The following is a 19306-nucleotide window of genomic DNA, read 5'->3' on the forward strand; positions in this document are numbered from 1 at the left end:
TCAGACGTTATCCATCTCAAACTATGCACATGAAACCTTTCCCAGATGACAGATTCATCCCTAATATCCACTGCAGAAAGCTCCTTGCACTGGACTTCAGTAGAGGATTCTTCTAGCAATGAAAAGGAAACTGATGCCAATGGCTGGATTAAATTGCTGCTACAGCCTTTGGCTGACCTCAGCAATAGACCTTTCTTGCCAGAGAAGAGCAGTAAAGGGACCAGGTATAAACCAAAGATTTKCTCCTCCATACCTGCTTCATAGTTGCCAAATCATGGGAAAGGTTTGAGTGGACGTAAACATAATAGTAATGATATGGAGAGACTCTTGGGGTATATAGCTTACTCCTTTCATACAGCCAGGAATACAGCCTAAAAGAAAATCAACTGTATATCTTGATGTCTGCCTGTCTCCACTCTTGCCAGGCTTTCTGGAGGGCATACTGCTACAGAGCATCTGACAGAAGAATCAGAATTACCTCCTGGCTAGAACATAGGCAAAGAAGCCCCAAAAAGATTTAGTGGCCAAAACCACTAAAAAGCCCTGCTTTTATTTAGTTTTAACTATCTATTACTTTTATCACAGRGGAATAAAGGAGAAATTGTAGATATAAATCTCTGGAAACCGTGTCTTCAGTGAAGAGGCTTTCTTATCTTAAAATATGAAGCAAAAGGCTATTTTTAAAAGATATTTACCATCTATGTATCAATTTTTCTGAATTGTTTTATGGATGGTATTTGCCACAGGGGTAAATGTTTAACTACTAGAATATATACAAATTTGTTAGATCATCAAAAATATCCCCTAAGGCCTTTATCAGTGTGCATATTCAAATAATACAGCATCAAGAGATAACTACAGAGTTAATGATTTCTTTTTCTGTTTTTGATAGCACATGCAGTCCCCAGGTCTGACAGTACTTGCGTGGGGTGCCGTAATGGCAGATCTCCTCAGCCCTGCCCTGTGCCCCATTTCTTTGTTCGTTTGCCAAAGAAAACTGCGCAGCGTAGACCATACTATAGCAGATCAAAGCTCCTGACTTGGAAAGGTGTTTTGTCTCTTTACGTGAGCATCAGGCAGCCGCCCCCCAATCCAAGCCACGAGCTTCACAGATGGGAGCCAGCGTGATGGAGCAGGGGCCGACGGGACTGCAGAAGATATGGCAGGAAATCTTTTGCAAGTTCATTTGCAATTGTCAGATCTGTAAAAATATTGTGTTTCCAGGTTTCAAAAGCAGAACTTGAACTTCAAACATTTCAAGCAAGTGTCATTTTCTTGTTTTCGCTCAAGGCACAGTGTGCATATGTTGCCTTGCTTAAACAGGTGGAGAAAACACCAAAACATTTTTTTTAGCACAAGTGTTTTCCCAAAGTCTTTTTTTTTTCTTTCTGTCTCTCAAATTTTATTTTTTGAGTTCCAAAGTGTTTTCCATCTTTTAGGAAAAGTTTGACTTTTTACCTTGAATGTTCATCACTTCCCAGTTATTATAGCCAATACTTAAATGAAAAAATGACTGTTTTTTTTAAACCACTCTTTCAACTTTCATGAATTTAATAGATTTTCATATATATTAAGAAATGTTCTCATATTTTCTACACATCAGCTCAAAAGGGAGAGCCGGAGACAGAAAAAAGGGTAGCAAGGATAGAGAAATCACATTGCACACTAGCAGTGCTGTTCATAAGCGAAACTTCACAAAAAAGAATTCATGTGCAAAGATGATCTGCCAGATATAACTATACAAAAATTCTGATTTTAGAAATTAAATAATTTTATGAACAAATTTATTCTGGACTGGACTGTCAAAATAAAATGGAACCTAAGCTTTYTCTGTGAATTATCTATCAGCTGTCTACAAAATGCTAAGATCATAAGATACCTTGATGATATGATTTTGAAAAATATTTAATATCCTTGTTATTTTATCTAAGACYACAGGTGCAGAACTGTAGTAGACTGTTCCCCTGAATATAACCATGGTCAGACAATTCTCGTGCAGTCTTTAACCCAAACYGGTCTCTCGCAGGCTGCATCTCATTTTCAGCTTATGTAATTTCATTCAACTCCTATTGAAGCCAATAAAAGAACTCCCTTAAAAGCCAAATTAGCCCACAGTTTCTAGCACAGTGCTAGAGTCTACATTATAACATCCCGAGATCTTCCCTATTTACAACTCTTACCACACTCACGACTCACAGAGGTAGTTGCAAGCARTACAGTTCATCTGTATCCTGATCACTACGGCTTGCCAAACATTTTGTTGAATGTTTTGGTGTTTTTCCCACCTGTTTAGACAAAATGGCATATGCACACTATGCCTTGAAAGAAAACAAAAAAAAAAAAAAAGAGAGAGAGAGAGACTTGCTAAAAATGTTTAAGGTTCATATTCTGTTTTTGAACAAAATTATGTCATCTCTCCATTCTTGGATATCAATGATAGTGATAATTACATCAGTTATTTCAACAATGTAGTTAATGCTCAGCACATTTGTCAGACATATCTTTACTCCAAATATTGTAAAGCCTAAATACAGGATGAAAAATCAGCCAGGATTATCGCTAGGTGCCATCCTGTTGTACTGCTGTGCTTGTTGCTCCTTGASTATACTCTTGGCAGTCTTTTTTTAATTTGTGAATTGCTCTGGGCAGAAGTTGTGACTTCATTTGTGTCTCAAATATTGCTGGGCAATTACAAATATTCTCATTTCAACAAAAAATATCTACACTTACAGTAGCAGAAGAACTCAATTGTTTGAATGTAAGTCTGAAGAATGGTGGACCAAATGCATATATTTTTTGAGGATTATTAGTAGAAAGGTTGTACTCTTCTGAATGGAGTTGCACTGAGAGCAGTACACATGGCAACAAATTAGTTCAAGAGTTATTCCCAGTGCCAGAACTGAAGGGCCCTTTTGCACTTTTAGAACAAGACTGAACTGCATTTGGGAAAGCAAAATCATTAGTAATGTTGTTCTTCTGGACTTAATACTAGTGCTGTGGCTGATGCCAGCCAAGGAATACATAAAACTCCTCACATGTTATGATACAATCTCCCTAAGGCCACAGCTTTGAAATAAGATTCATGCAGATGCAATAATTCACTCTTTCTGATCCAGCTATGAGATAAAGCTTAACTTGCAATCATTACTTGAGACACACTGCAGAGTATTAAATGTTGTGAGCTATTGGATGAACCAAAAGCATATGAAAAAATGCAGGAGTAATTTATCATAAAAACAACAGTCTATTGTCTTAGGTGATGCAGTTCAAAGAACTGAATTACAGTTCTGCTACATTTATTTTATAAAATAAAGAATGCTGAAAAAGCTTGACTTTTGAGTTCAAAGTACTTAAGGTGGATAGAGACATGGATAGAGACTATTCTTTGTATGCAAGTTTTTACTAGTTTTCATTTTAGATAGATATTCATTGTAGAGTACTGCTTGTACCTTATCTTTTCATTGAATAGATACTGGAATAAAGAAAACAGCCTTCAGTCATTTTTCACTCATTTTTCATACTGAACTCCTTTTCCCAGCTGCTTGTAAAAGCCGTGGGAGTGATTACACTGTCACTGATGTGGGAGTAGATAAGGACTAACCTGAATTCAATCACTGTGTTTCTCCTCTCACCCTCATTGATTTTGTTTCATAGCTTCAGTGACTTTTCTCCTGGTTTACACTAGTGTAAATGTAAATGAGATCAAAGTCAGGCTTCAAAGATTACACGGCTGTAAACCGATATAAGTTAGGAAATAATAACATAAATTTACAYCTTTATTTTACTTACATTTCTATGGAAGAATTAGAACAATTTAAATTGGGTTTGATAGTTATATTTAATATGTTAAATATTATCATGATAAATGGATAAATATAGGCCTGTTCTAACATGCACCAGAATCAACAGCAGTAAGATCTGGCCCTTACTGAGAACACAGCCCTTACAAGTCTGTGCTAGGCATAGTAAATGCCATTTTCCTTCCCTATGCCGTAGCATTGTTCTAGCATTTTTTGCCATTCTTGTCTTTTTAGTTCCATTTTAAAATTAATGTAAAAATAAATGTGGCAAAACAAGCAAAGGAGACATATTGAGAGGAGGGTGGGATGAGAGTAGGAGCGAAAACTGGAACAGTATCTCTGACCATTCCCTTTTTTTGCTCTGCCATTTGGAGTTTACTATGAATGCAGCAAAGTGATAGCTATTTTATACTGTTCTGAATAAAAAGCCATGCTGTAAACGTGTGATCCATCCTATGATGGGCAAAAGAGGATATTTTTCCATGACTATATTTAATTGTTCCGTGCATCTGTGAGCTCACTTAAACCCCATCTGTATGCTACTTCACAAACACACAACCCAGCCTTTCCTTCTCACGCGTTGGACAACCCAACTTCTGTGTGAATTTCAGGAAAGTGCTGAAGAATCTCTAAATACCCACATTAGTAAATGTTCTGCTCATCACTCAAAGATCCTTGATGCTGCTAATTGTATCCATTTCTSAGAGACAATAGAAGTTTCCTGATATTTTTCTATGAACAGTTTCATTTGGGAGGGAACTGTGATTGCTTTGGTCTTTGTTGTTGTTGTTGTTGTTGCTGCTGTTGCCTTCTGAGTAGTTGGTATTTTGTCAGTGACGGAGAAACTGCACAATTTATGGTTTCGCACTATAAAACTACTGCAGCCCAGTCACATGGCTTCCTTTTCTAAGCCATCTGTCACAGAGGTCTGGAATTTTATGTGAATGTTGGTTGTGCAGACTTAACCCAAGTTTTTTTATTATGAAAAATGTCAGCAACTACAATATTTAGCATTTTACTTTACATTGGTCATTAAACTTGATTACTGTAGCTCTGTTTCATTGCTATAGTTACATATCAACTATGAAGCCAAAAAACACTCGGGCGATCATGGCACAGCTATATCGTCAGATCCTGGAGTGTGCAGTTGGCACTGATATAGTTAATATCTTGGATTTTTGTAACTAAGGTTTATTAATGCTGGTATAAAAATGTATTTGATATTATACAGATGGCATAAGATGTTGTGGATGCTAAGTTATTATCCAGGATAAGCTGCACTGTCAAATTCAGGGCTTAAAACTATCACAGGAGATTAAACTATTTACTAAAAAGGGGCAGAAAGATATAACCAAAGCGTCTTAGTATGAACATATTAGAAGTGTATTTACTTCCCATAAATATAATAAAGCATGTCTCTCTCTAAGCTGTGCAATTGAAAATGTGAACTTCCTCATGCAGGAGAAGCCAAAACAAGAGGTGTCTGAGTTTCTGAATTAGGAACAAGCAGATGGCTTGGTGGTGTTTCAGTCTAGGTGGGCATCTGTCTTGGGCCCATGGCTACAAAGTGGAATTAGTATCCCTGAGCGAGGGCAGATCACTGGATCCTCAATTTTCATTTTCTACCAACATTTACCTTYTGGTTGAGAAGATTTCATCTATTGCATTTCATTGCATTTCAYCTTTAAATGTGTCACCACTGACTATGGTAGAAGAGAAGGCTGCATGAAGGAAGCTTGTGCCTTCAGGCCAACCAAGGTGGCCCGTTCACATTGTCAGCACAGAGGAAGAATTCCCTGTTTCGCTATAATTGTTTTTAAGATCCTCAAGTAAGGATAGCTCTCACTGCCCTAACATTTAACCATCTAAACCTTAGGCTAATCAATTAATCTCCCAAAGTATTTGATGGGAAGAAAGAGAAAGGTAGTCTTTTTGAGAGTTTCCCATCCTTTCCTAAGATGTCTAAGAAGGATGGAAAAACTTGCCCTCTGGTCATATCTATCTCTTTCCCATTTTCTAAAGAGATTCTAAGTGATTTCCTTATGCAACAGGTTTACTTTTATATTACTGAAGACAGAAAGGCTGAATCTAGGCTTATACTAACATCTTTTAAATTACACAACACCTAACACATCTAGCCCCAAGTTCCCAACTGATCTGTGAGCTTTGTGGTGATGTTAATAAGGAAGAGAGATAATGACAATGGCAGGAAGACATAGAGTAGCATTAATTATAGCATTCTACATGTATATTACTTGATAAATTAGCCTTCCTATGATCTTGTCATTTATCTCCATAGTCTCTGACTGTTTTCTGGCTTAGGCAGAATGACACATACAACTAGACTACCAAATATGCTTCTAGAAGCCACCTCTTTACTTCCAGCTATATACCTCTTCACCTAATGTAATATCTGTTTTCYATAGCAAGGATCAATTTTATACTCATTGCTCTCTACACAATATGTCAATAGAGGGTGTTGCTCCCTACTTAAGACCTAGATGTTAATTCCAGTCACTGTTCTTACGTTTGAAATAGCAAGAACAATTACATATATATATATATACACACAYATATATATACACATATATATACATATATATACACATATACATACATATATATATACACATATATATACACACACACACACACACACATATATATATATATATACACACACATATATATATATATATACACACACACACACATATATATATGAAACCTCTTAATTATGGCCACTCTGAACAATTAGTTGTAGACTGGAGCTATAGAGGAGCTTCAATGGCCACAGAGAAGTTCATGGTGGTAAAACAGCTTCATGTCACCTCTGGCTCCATTCCCAGTTTAGTGTCCRTGGGAAGAGGATAAAGGAACAGAATCTCGCTAGTAAGTGATAGGGAGAGGATCTGAACTTCTTAAAGGATGCTGTGGACATGCCTATGTGGGCCTGTGTTTGGAAGCAGAGGGAAAGAGAGAGACTGCTCCTTCAATGCAGAAGCCACTCAGGGTAAACGCTACCAAAGTCCTATAGTGCATGAGATGAAATTTTTGTTGCTTCCTGGTAAGTTCCACTTTCAGGAGCTTTTTGTCATTCTAAGAAGTGATATTTATATTCTTTTCCTGCGCTCAGACTGGGAGGCAGAGCAGTGAGCTTTCCTTCCCTTTATCGCCTTGAACAGCTGAGCAGCACCTGCCCATTCTTGTGAGCAGAAGTTCTTCTGAGAGGTTCTCCCAGCTTGGAAAGAGAAGTTGGGTCTCTTGCCCCACTACACACCCCTGCAATCAGAGGCTGCTACTCCTGGGGGACTAGAGTAGCAAAGGGTTGTTAGCTCATGCTGGAGGAGTCAGGAATTTCAAGCCGAACCTGAAGACAGATCTTCCTGTGGCTCCCAGTGTAGTGGTCTCAGTGCAGACCTGTGTCTCAGTGGCTTAATCTGGCCCCTGTTTTGTAATAAACCTGTTCAAATGTTATTTCCAAGGCAAACTGATTAAGGCAATATGTTATTTTCAGTGTGGATGAAACTGCAATGAAAATTTCTCCTATTATATCTTTTAGCATATTTCTCCCCTACCCCCTCTTTCCCTCATGATGCAGATGTTGTAATATTTCTGGGGTGGGGGGGGAAGGGAGGAGAGTAATGCTGGTGATGACCTGAACAATGCATTAATGCTTTTAACTGTGAATTGGGGTCATAGTTCTCTCGAAGAGTAAAAAGATCAAGAAGATTTAAAGCTAAACTTTTTTTAAATAAAACTAGATTTAGGATGTATAGGTTCTGATTTAGAGGCATCTTATTTAAATTCTACTTACTATATTTAAGCTGAGAAGCAGGGAAACCATTACCGAGGGTACTGCTAAGTCTGCCTAAGAGTTGGACATTAACTGATATAAATCGAAAAGCTGGGTTTAGATTCAGATAAATTTAAATAAAAGCGTGCATTTACATTTATCCTTTAAAAGCACCACATGGTTATGTTGCAGCCTCACCATGTCCGTGTCTAAACATGTCTCTGTTTCCTGTTGCATGTCTCAGGGAGCTGAGATAGAAGTGGATGAAAATGGCACTCTGGATTTGAGCATGAAAAAGAATCGAAGCCAAGACAAAGTTATGCCTCTCACTTCTTCCAGCACAGCACTTCCTACTCCTTCCTCTTCTCCTTTCAAAACAAGCAGTATCCTCGTAAATGCAGCTTTCTACCAGGCTCTTTGCGAACAGGAAGGCTGGGATACACCAATCAACTACAGCAAGACCCAGGGCAGGAAAGAAGAAGAAAAGGAGGTACATTTTCAGCTTCTCAGCTTGTGAATGGCCAGATGACGGTCTCTGGGATGACCTGTCTAGTGCAGTCTTAAGGGAACTGACTTCCACAGGGTGGAGGTTTGTGAATATTGAGCTGGCTTTAATGGCCTCTCAGACRTGGCACACAAAATCACTGCTCACTGAAGAATCCTGCTCTCAGAGCCCACTTTCAGAGACGGAAAACAACAACTATTTGTTGTTTTCTAGATAACTCGTTATCTAGGTATTTAAATACATGCCTAGAGCCTTGCCTGCAATATTCTTTCAGTAGAAAACTTTTTATTTTACATTTAACATATTTCAAGAAATCTTTGCCAATGTCTACATCTCACAAGTGAGTCTTGTGGTCCAGAAGTCTGTCTGAGACTGTAAATTCATAAATAGTAACTCTTAAAGCTTTGAAATACAAGTAGCATAAGGGGCGATATATGTAATTTCCACTAATTTAATGCTGTTTATCCCATGAAGAAACAGCATGGAAAAGGTATATTAATATATACAAGTGTCTTGCTTTTTTAACTTGTCTTAGGAAATGTATAAGATTGAACTTGAAAATGCAATTGCAGGCCAAAGACGAGCAACTAAATTCAAGTAAATATTTCCATTTATCAGCTTTCTGCCTTTTGGGGCTAGTTTTCTAGATTGCTTCTTCAAACCTGATAATTTTCTTGATTTTGTTTTTGTTTCTGTTTTGCCCTTTTATATGCATTTATCCCATGTTGGTAATATGGCAGCATAGKCTCTTATTCCCTTACTTTTCTTTCCTTTTTTTTTAATTTTACGGACAAGTTTTATATTTTTCTCTTGCTGTCAGAGTGTAGATTACTCACATTTTTGTTAAATGAGGAAGGAACAGTCCATCAGTACCTTTTAAGGCTAATTAAATGAAATCTTGCTAATTAACATAGATGAGCTTCAGTGATAACTTTCTGAAGCAGACTCAGAGATGTCCCAATTTGAATTTTTGTTCAGCTTCATATACCTTTCCTCATCACCTTTTTTGAATACCAAATAATAGCACTTGAACTTTACAACTGTTTTTGCTCAGATATCATTTTGTTCAGACAAAATTTTAGTTTTATTCAGATACCAGAACTGGCACTTTATAAGTGAGAGACGAGGATAAATCTAGAGTTACGAGATTCAGGCCTCCAGTTTCAAAAATACCTCGAAAGAAAATATATTTTGGTTGAGTGAATAAAAATATCTGTCAACTCTGGGTCAAGAGCTGTCATACTGAGGCCTCTGAGATGGTTTATATCACAGTGGATCGTTTCTTGGAGTTTAGGGTGTCCTGAAAAGCCATTTGCTGTCACCTCTGTGGAACTCTCTTCCTCAGCAATGAGATTCTAGGAAGAATCATCCTTTTATAACAAGGTTTTGGAGCGTGGTTTATAGACTGAGGAGTCAGACCCTTCCCCGTGATGGAGCCTCGCGATGCCGCATAATGAGCGAGTATATCCAGCTTTGAGAAAAACCGCCTTGCTGCAGGCGATCAGTTGGTTTCGCAGACTTGGCAGGGGGCCCGTAGTGCCGATCCTCCTCCCTGCTGCCAGCGTGGCTCAGCGCGAGAGCTATGGCAGGCGCACCTCGGCATCGCCCTGCTCCTCTCTCCACTTCTGCAGAGCTGAGAGGGCTGGCTGGCCGCTTCCCTCGGCATGGCCGGAGGCATTGGCGAACTACCCAGAAGGACATTCAGATCCTCGTTCAGGCGTCCTTGCCCTTGCATTCAGTGCTTTGATAGCRCGCAGTTTGTCCTTAATCAAGGTTCTGGCCCCAGACCTCTGTTCTGAGCTTTTCTGATCCCAGAGAGCATTGACATGTCCAGTGGTCTACGGGCCAGAGGCTCTGTTTTGCAAATCAAAGACTGGCAGTTATCCTTATGCAAAGAAAATGAGTGATTATATCTATTTTTAATTCTTTGTTATCTGGTTCATATGCACAACAGTTGCTTAATTTTGGTGGTAATTTCCAGAAAATATTGTCTCTCTCTCTCTCAGTGAAATAGCCTGTCCAGATGCCCCCTTAAAAAAAATTTTTGAATTTGGAAAAAGCTCAAAATCTCTCCAAAAGGAAAGCACTGAGAAATAACTAGAGCTGTCAGTTAGTTCAACTGTCAGTTCTCCAAAGATTTCAGGGCTTAAAAATGTTAAAAGTGCCAGATGCTATTATCTGTTATTCATGTTACCATTATGTTCTGGTCTTTGCTGAAATCAATATAAACTTCCATCTGTACATTAATGGAGGCTCATTGCTTCCTTGCTTTCTGTAGTGTGCATGCGTGAGTACACACATGCTCTTTTAGATAATAGTAGTTTTTGGACTATTTGGACTGGTTCTGATTTTCCTTTTAGTCTGGAATTCTTCAGAATTTTAATATAATTTAATTCTAAATCTGTTCAAATGGGAAAGGAAAAAAACATACATAGGTTTGACCTTGATTAGCTGTGATGATCATCACTTAGAAAGTGGTAAGGGCTAAAGATGTTTCCCAAAGGATTCTCCATTTAATGATAAATCTCTAAAGATTTATCATTAAAAGATAAAATAGGTAAAGATAAGATAAGATAAAATCGCAGAGCTCAAGGCATGGTGCTCCATGTTTAGTCCTAGGTGTGGAGAACCAAGAAATCACAGAATCATAGAATCAGTAAGGTTAGAAGGGACCTCTGGAGATCATCTAGTCCAACCCCCTGCTCAGCAGGGTCACCTAGAGCATGTGAGACAGGGTTGCRTCCTGGGCGGGCTTTGAATATCTCCAGAGAGGTATCTTTAGTTCTGGCCTAGAAAGGTACCTTTAGTTCTAACCTGCTTGTTTCACCAGAAGCAGTCCCTGTAGAGCCACATATCCTGATGCAAGGCCCTCAAAGGCCGGRAGTTTAAGTATTTTTCTACCTACATTCTCTTTGCACTTTCTTGTGCGACTTCTACACATCTGAAGATTTCATGCTACTTGAGTAGATGTTTCACAAGCTACTGAGGCAATGMTGGTGTAATTAYCTGCTTAAATGTCTATATGCTGGTGTAATTACCTGCTTAAATGTCTATATGCCTCCCTCATTCCTCAGAAATATGCTAAGGAATATTAACTAGAAAACAAACTGCAGTCCCTTTTAGTATGTTTCCAATACCATGTTCTTTCCTTTAAAAGGGTTTTCTGTTGCAAAAAAGTAGTTGCTATGAAATTGTTTGTGTGTGTACAACTTGGTTTTAAAATCTTCAAAAAATACAAATTTGAAATTTAAAAGTCAATTCAGGAAATTCACAATTAAAATGGGAAAAAATGCGTTCTTTGAAAATTAGAAAATGAAAATACTGCTGTTCAAAAAGCCTCCAGTATCAGTTTTGCTGGTGACTGTAAATATACATATGTTGATCTTAATCTTGCCGTCTTGGTTTCATTAACTAATTCAGTGAAGCATCATTAAATGGAGCTGTATATTTAAACTGTAATACTGTAGTTTTTTGTCACGCCCTTATTTGTATAATTCACAGTCAATCCTCTCTGTGCAGTAGGATATCAGACAGTGACAGGACGAATCCCTCACACATGCAAGTTCCTCCTCCATCACCAGCAAAAGATCAAGAGATATCTTCCATTTGAGATAAAGAGCACAAGTTATAGCTAAGGGCATTAATAAATCCTGCAGCTTGAACTGTAGCTAGTATTTGCTACAGGTGTATCCCAAGGTCCATTGTGCAGCTCAGGAACCTGGTGAAGTGCCAGGGTGGATTTTCTACCACCCTGTACACCAGGATCCTCTCAGCTGGGCCGTAAACGTGAGGTGGAGGAGGCTGATGCTCGCCTGGTCTTGAAATATAGTTAAGATGCAGCCAAGGTATGCACTAAGTCTTAGAAATTGATCTTCAGTTCAGTTATAGACATAACTGTCTATAGTTGTAGACATAGCCTGAGCTACTTGATAGAAAATGTRTACACAAATTGGCCTTCTTCAATGTCCATTACTTTAAAAGGAGACCACCTTACCTGCAGGTTGAAGTTATTTTGACATCTTATCCATTGCAGCTGGCAACAGAGGAGTGCCGTTTTGTTATTTCTTCTGGGAGCTTTTGATTTTATGGAAAGTTACACTGGTGATGATCCCTGTAATAGCTTGCATAGGTATATAAGAAAGGCAGGTCAGAAAATGTGGAAGAAAAAGTCAGTGACTAGAAGCCTCATTCAGTTGATTGCAGTAGCAAAATCACTCCAATATATCACTAGAAACCAAGATTTAACTTGATGTTGAAAAGATAGTCTGTCAGGTTTCTTGAATTATGACCAAAATTTCTCACTTTTAGTCTTCAGAGTTTTGATTTCCATGTTTGGAGGACTTTCAACTATTTAGGGTTTTTATATTAACGTTCTAGCGATATTCATCATTGTTTTTAATTTTTTCTATTAGTTTTTATCTGAACTTTTCCCTTAGAAAAATTCTAGGARCCTGAAATATATCAGTTTATTTTTATGATATTTTAAAGTGTTACTTGCTAATTACTATGAAAGAGCATTTAGAAAAGCTGAAGACACATATTTTTACTTTCTATATTTGTAGCATATGAGATTTTTCCCAAACAAAGTAACCCCACAAATGTAGTTGCAAAAATCAGTAGTAATTGATATATCAATAATATGGCATGGTTTCTATATGTATGTATAGTGTGAGTTACAGTAGGCAGTAGGTAGCCARTACCAGAAAGCAGAAGGAAGTCATATTGAGGAGCCAGCCTCCAAACAGGCAAAGACGAGCTGCCAGGATTGAGGACCATATGGAAGCTTTATCAGAAGAAACACCCCCGCAGAGCTTACAAGTCCCATTAGGCAGAATCTCCATTTTCAGTCCAGATTCTCCTCAGCCCTCCACTCTGTGCTTAACAGCTCTGTAGACATCCCTGCCCCTCTGTCCTGGCATGTTCATCAGCTGTACAAGCCCAGAGCATCGATGGCACCAGCCCTGAGAGTTTAGCAGGAGCTGGGAGCTTCCCCTCTCACTGCAGGTAGCAGTTTCTGCGCCCACACGCTGTAGTCTCTGGGGACTATCTACCTGAGGATCTGAGCAGAGCTACAAAACCAACATGAAATCCCAGCAGGGATTTATACAGATCTGATAATTAATGCCATGGGCTTTGTAGATTTCTTAAATGTTACAATATCCACACAGCATCCCTCTGGAAATGAAACACTTATCCTTCATACAAATAATAATAATTGAAGGCATTAATCATCAGAACAGTATTAATCAAGCTATTTTGAAGTGATCAAATACAATTTTTCAGTAAATGGAAATGTGATATCCTTACACATTTCCAGATTTCCTAAATGCCTTCTCAAGAGAATGAATACTCATGGCTCCATAGCATCCATCCAACAGTACTGTAGTGGTGCTGATTTTAATCTACAAATAGTAGAAATCAAGAACTATCCTTAGTAGCCTCCTACTAAAGAACATTTGAAAGCATTTTTGTGCATGTGGTTTGTATTTTAACAAGAATTATGCTCTATGGATTAGATAACAAGTCATCCTGTTCTACAGACCTGGAAAGTTTTGCATTTTTACATAGCTTTATGTACAGTGGTTTTGTGATTTATAATTATATAGTACAAGGATACATATGTACAAAGCTCAATGATGTACTTGCACAGAAAAAGCAAGAATATACTGTCCTGCGGTATGTGGASCTCTTGTGTGGCTCTATACATTTATTCTCTGTGTGTATTTTTCTTTGGTCTTCATCCCCGTTTACAAATGAAACCAGATTTTCTTCATATACAGCTTAACACTGCATCTGCCCTCAGGAAAAATTATATGAATATACTGTTGTAACATTAAAATAATTAAATACGTGCCTGAAAATACGATGTATTAAACTTTCTTCATCATTTTCCCCATCACTTCTTATGAAGCTTTTTTGTAATGTTTTCAAAGTGGTTATCTTCCTGCCACAGTAACAATTATTTGCTGAATATAAGGGCCTTAAAGAGAGAAACCTTTTTTTCATGTTCCCATCTAATATTTCAGAAAGATCCAGTGAACTCTACAGAAAACATGGAGGAAAAAAAGTATCCGGGAGATGTCTCCATACCAAGTCCTAAACCCAAGCTCCATTCAAGAGATCTCAAAAAGGAACTTATCACGTGAGTCACAGAAAGTGTCAGGTTTTTCTCTCCCCCTCCTAAAGCCTGACTATACAGTTGTTCTGTGGTTGGAGCATGTTTGTAGGAGCTGAGACTCCTCAGGAGACTGTTCGTTGTGGATAATTTCCCACTGGGACTATGCAAGTAGGTATAAATTAGGTTTGGAGCTGGGACAGGCCAGGTAGGTTTGAGGATCTGGACATATTCATGACTTATGCTCTACTTTATTCCTCATATAGATAGCTATCAAAGTTCCTGCTACAAAACAACGCGTTGTTTTGTAATGTGCTGCAGCTGTGCTGATGTTTAGGTAGCTACGTAAACAAACTCCTTCGGGGCAGCCTTTGACATAGATCGACTGCTGAGGATTTGTGTCTGAAAAGTCTTGGGGACTTCTCAGGTATAAAAGATGCAAATTTAATAAAAAGATGAAACATAAACCAGCTGGGAGCTGCCCCAGGGTCTCCTGACCTATAGGATATCTATATTTAAATCCTTGATCTACTTCCTTCAAAGCAGAGTTTGTCATTCTATCTGGCTGAAAATCCAGCGGATGCACACTTTCACACTGTTCTCACAAGTACAGTCTCTCTTGCTCTGCCTTAAATGCCAAGACTTTCTTCTCAAAAACTGCATATAAACCAGTCTGATTCCATTGCATCTTTCTGCATGCAACAGCTTGTTTTGATTTAGAATCATTTCAGTGAAATTCTTCAAACTAGTTGAAATCCCTGGTCACTTTTTAAAACCTCAGCAAGGCTCTTCAAAAAGGCCTGCTCAATTCAGGCTCTATAGATTTTGATATCTATAGAGTGGTCTCACTGTAAGAGTCACCAGGGACTTAGCACTTTTCTTTTTGTCCCCAAAACAGAGTTGGTCTCTCTCACACTCTTCGGCAAGTGCACTCTGTATTTCTTAGTGGTAATAGTCAGTCTATAGCATATCACTGCAGGCTCATCCGTAAATAAATGAGTCTCATCCTGTCACCCTGTGTCCTGCTCTCCAGACTCAGTGGCACTGAATCAGTTGGATACGTCTCTCTCTCCAGAAATTACATTTCCCTGGGGCAAGCTTCTCTGAAGAGTGATTCTTTCACCTCATGCCGTGCAGCCTGCCTGTTATCTGCTCATCATATTGTATCTGCAGTTGTAGTTCATGACCTAAATTGCCACAGGTCATGTTTGTTTTGCCTCTTTTAAAACAAATGCATATAAAAATTGCTGTGAGTTTATCTGCTGAGAACTCTAATGGCTTTTCTTTTGTAATATTTATTCCTTTGTGATATTGACCAGTTCTGAGATGGCCATAAATTACTTTTCTACTTCTCTAAATAATAATTCCYCAGAGTACTTAAAAGAGTGATGCTTGGCTTATGGTATTTTTAGTGTGTGTATTGCACAGTGAGTAGAAACAGATATCTAAATGTGAGCGGCCAGAAAATTAAATAAGAAATAGTTTAAACATATAGGAAGAATCTATAGGCAATACAGGGAATAGACTGCATTTACTATAAACCCACTGAGCTCAGAACTCATACTGAGCAATTGAGTACAGGTGGCTCCATCATGAGGAAGTTTTTAAAATGACATAAGCACTTAGAAAGAAAAATTCCTGAGATAGCAACTCAGCTGTGGTAAGCTGTTGTATGAATACCATCTCCTAGCACGTGCTTTCCAGTTTTCCATGTTAACTTCCTTGCCCAAAAACGTATTTCGGCACTGATAACTATATTGCTCAGGTTGAAGTTAGCTGTGCAAATGAGGCTGATGCCTTCCTGAGTCACAGGTTTGAAAAAAGCTCCTACCACTCTGCCAGCTCAGAGAAAACATCCAGGTGAGGATCTCAGGCACCATTCCTCATGCCTGTGAAGCACTGGCTAGAAGTTCCAGTGTTCCAGTTTGTGCTAAGCTACTGAGATCCCTTGGCCATCTTATCCCTAGACCCACTGAGAGAAGACACACCCTTTATAAGGTGACTCCACAGGGTTGATATTGGGAGTATTTTAAAATAGTACAGAAAGGTCTGTTTAATTCACCTGTCTCCCTTCCACAACTTCCCTTAAAAGATCCCAAAACTTTTGTCTTCCCTGCCCTTTTGCAGAGGAATGTGTCCTCATTTGATAGCTGAGCTCAATGCTGTGACTGAAGAAGAGGAACAACAAGAGTTTTAATATATTCTCCAGTTCCCCCAAAAGAATAAAGGAGGCCTTGAGCTAACAGGCCTAACACTTATTCCAGAAGCCTGAAATAGCAAATAAATAAATAAATATGTTCATGGGCCATTCCTGTTGCAAAGGTAAGACAGTTATGCCCTTTGGGTCCCTCTTTCCTCTAGGGAGTGAGCAGGCAAGTCTGGTTGACTGCTAGCCTTGAGGGAGCCAGGATAGAGCATTCATAGAGCAACAGCAAGAATAATTATTTAGGGTCTGATTCCCAGCTCATTAAAAGTCATTTTCATCATTCTGATGGTATCAAGAGGTCCTTGAAAATGAGTATAGACAACAAATACAGAGGAGCTCACAAGAGAGAAAAAGACTCCATAAACTGGATAGAAGATAAACTCTCTCTTACACCTAGATTGCATAACATTTTTATTTATTTAAAGAACCTCCTAATTAGATGCTCAGGAAATTTGGTTGTTCAGTCTTCAGCATTGTGGAATATACCTCTATTTCTTGGCATAAAGGAACAAATCTTTTGTGCTAGATTTACAGCACCTTCATTCAGCAGAGAAATTTCCAGGGAAAATTTTGTTCTCATTCTGAACCTTGTCTGTCTCCAACTGATGTGTGCTTTCTGTTCTGCAAGCAAACATAACTTCTGATTTTGCCCCTGAAGTCAGCAAATAAAGATTGGATGCATTTCTAGAAAAGGGGCTTTATTTTACTCAGAAGCTGAGGGAATGATGTCAGATATTAACATTCTTTGGCTTGTGTTGTACAGTAGGTAAGATTAGAACATTCAGCCTTAACCGTAATTGTCCTCTAAATTTAATACCATTAGCAAAACTGTCTTTTTAAGAATTTAAGCCATAACTGAAAATTTGAGCAAAATATTGTGGTTTTACATTACATATATATTAAAAAAAAAAAAAAAAAAAAGATTTATTTGCCTGGAAATATGAATACTTTTTCAGTCCTGTAACTAGAAATACCATATAAGTTTTGCTAGTGTTCAGTAGTGTCATGATGACACTTGAGATGATTAATGATGAATGTGGTTGCCCTAAGAATTATTCTGTAGTTCATTGCAGAGCTTTGTCATGTATTATTTATTCTCTCACTCCTCACTGCATCTTCTTTGCGCAGCTGTCCAACTCCAGGATGTGATGGTAGTGGTCACGTAACAGGAAACTATGCCTCACACCGCAGGTGAGAAACAAGACAACCAAAGCAGGAAGTAGAACTAGTTTTAGCTGTTGTCGTCTTTGAACAGTTTTATACCAACTATGGATAAGTATGCAAAAATAATTTGCAGAAAATAATCCATACAGAAATGTACCTGTTTTCTGTTTCTATTTTGTGAATGTCTTGACTCAATAGATTGATGGAGTTAAGCAGCCTGTCTTAGCTGAGGCCTGAAGATAAGTCATTCTGTAATGTTTAAACTTCCCTAAGTGTACAAGCACTCTCCATACAGATGCTAGCGCATGGGATTTTAAACAAGGTTTCTGCAAGCATCTCTACAGGTGGCTTCGAAATTCATAGTTCTGCCAACACACACCATCGGTGTGTGTTCCTCAGAATAACCTATTCTCTGCCTGGGGAGTTGAAACAAGGAATTCCTGCCTTTCCTTTTGGGAGCATGATGGAAGCAGGTTTTGTCTTTTTCCAGTCGCATGGACCAGACGATCTACCTGCCCTTTACACTGGCCACCTAAAGAAAGGGCGATCCCTGCCACTGCCTCCCTGCAGAGCTTTACAGGGACTTAGAAACCTCTGGCTCTGACCCAATCACTTTCCAGTGACTTAAGAGCTACAGACTGATATTGGCTGCTCCTCCTCTGCCAACAGCAAATATGTTTTTCCTCATTGTAAATCATAAATTGTCTAGAGGTTGTTGTTTTGAGGAAAAAAAAAAAACATTCTATTTTAATGAAACATTTCACGTCTGTTTTCTTAGTGTCTCTGGGTGCCCATTAGCTGACAAGACATTAAAATCTCTTATGGCTGCCAACTCTCAGGAGCTTAAGTAAGTATTGATAATAGCAAAAATATGATTGCTATTTATTTCTGATCAGCTTGTTCCCTACATTAATTCAACTGTTTATCTATCTGATTTCCTTTGAGCTCGGTCAAGCCTTTTTTAAAAAATTTCAGATGAACTGAATTGAAAACTTTCCAGAGAGATAAGAGTTCATTTTTCTCCATTTGTCTTTCTTCTTTTTTGTACTTCTTCATTTCCATATACTAACCATGACCTGAAGAAAGAATGTGTAAGCACTAAGAAAGAGACTGTTCACACAGTTTTTCTGACTCAGACAGAACCAGGAAGTATCTTACATGTAAGACTGGTCTGGCAAATTACTCCATCTGATCAGAGAAGTTAGAATAAATCTAAAAAACAAAACTCCTGTCAATCGTTTTTCATCATTCACTACCCTATATTATGAGGTTAACGTCACTGAAGCAGACATCAAGTCATATGATTTGGTGCTGGCATAATTCTCACCATGAAATGTCACTTACAAAAGGACTGTGCAGGCTCGGCTATACGGACAGATGTATAGGGACATATGAATATTTCAAAAATCTGTAGTCAAGAGAGGCACTGGCAACTAGTCATCTAGTTATTGAATTGGCTCTGTCAATAAGGATGTGGGGAAGAGGAAAGGATAATTAGAGTTCTTTCATAGCTTTCCCTCTGCAACTTGTAAATTGGATCCCATAATAAATGCCTTGGAAATTTTATGAATRTATGTAGAAAGAGGAGAATCTTGTGACTGTACTTTCTGCCCTTCTGGAGGTTCATTCCTAGTCCAGACAGAAGAAAATAAAGTTTGCTCATGGTACTTTTACACTATCATAATGGTATTAATAATAGTAGTAACTACATTTGGACCTG

General features: G+C 38.3%; 1 protein-coding gene across 1 annotated transcript in view; it reads left to right on the forward strand.

Moving 5' to 3' along the window:
• Nucleotides 1–19306, forward strand: part of ST18 (ST18 C2H2C-type zinc finger transcription factor) — a 170424-nt gene that overhangs the window by 138415 nt on the left and 12703 nt on the right. Inside the window, exons 14-17 of the mRNA XM_085313531.1 lie at nucleotides 7841–8086; nucleotides 14128–14243; nucleotides 17551–17613; nucleotides 18365–18433. Coding sequence (XP_085169657.1) covers nucleotides 7841–8086; nucleotides 14128–14243; nucleotides 17551–17613; nucleotides 18365–18433 — 494 coding nt within the window. The remainder of the gene's footprint in view (nucleotides 1–7840; nucleotides 8087–14127; nucleotides 14244–17550; nucleotides 17614–18364; nucleotides 18434–19306) is intronic.

The sequence above is a fragment of the Rhea americana genome, unplaced genomic scaffold (genome assembly GCF_003343005.1).
Source record: "Rhea americana isolate MKP2758 unplaced genomic scaffold, rheAme1 scaffold_39, whole genome shotgun sequence".
Classification (NCBI taxonomy): Eukaryota; Metazoa; Chordata; class Aves; order Rheiformes; family Rheidae; genus Rhea; species Rhea americana.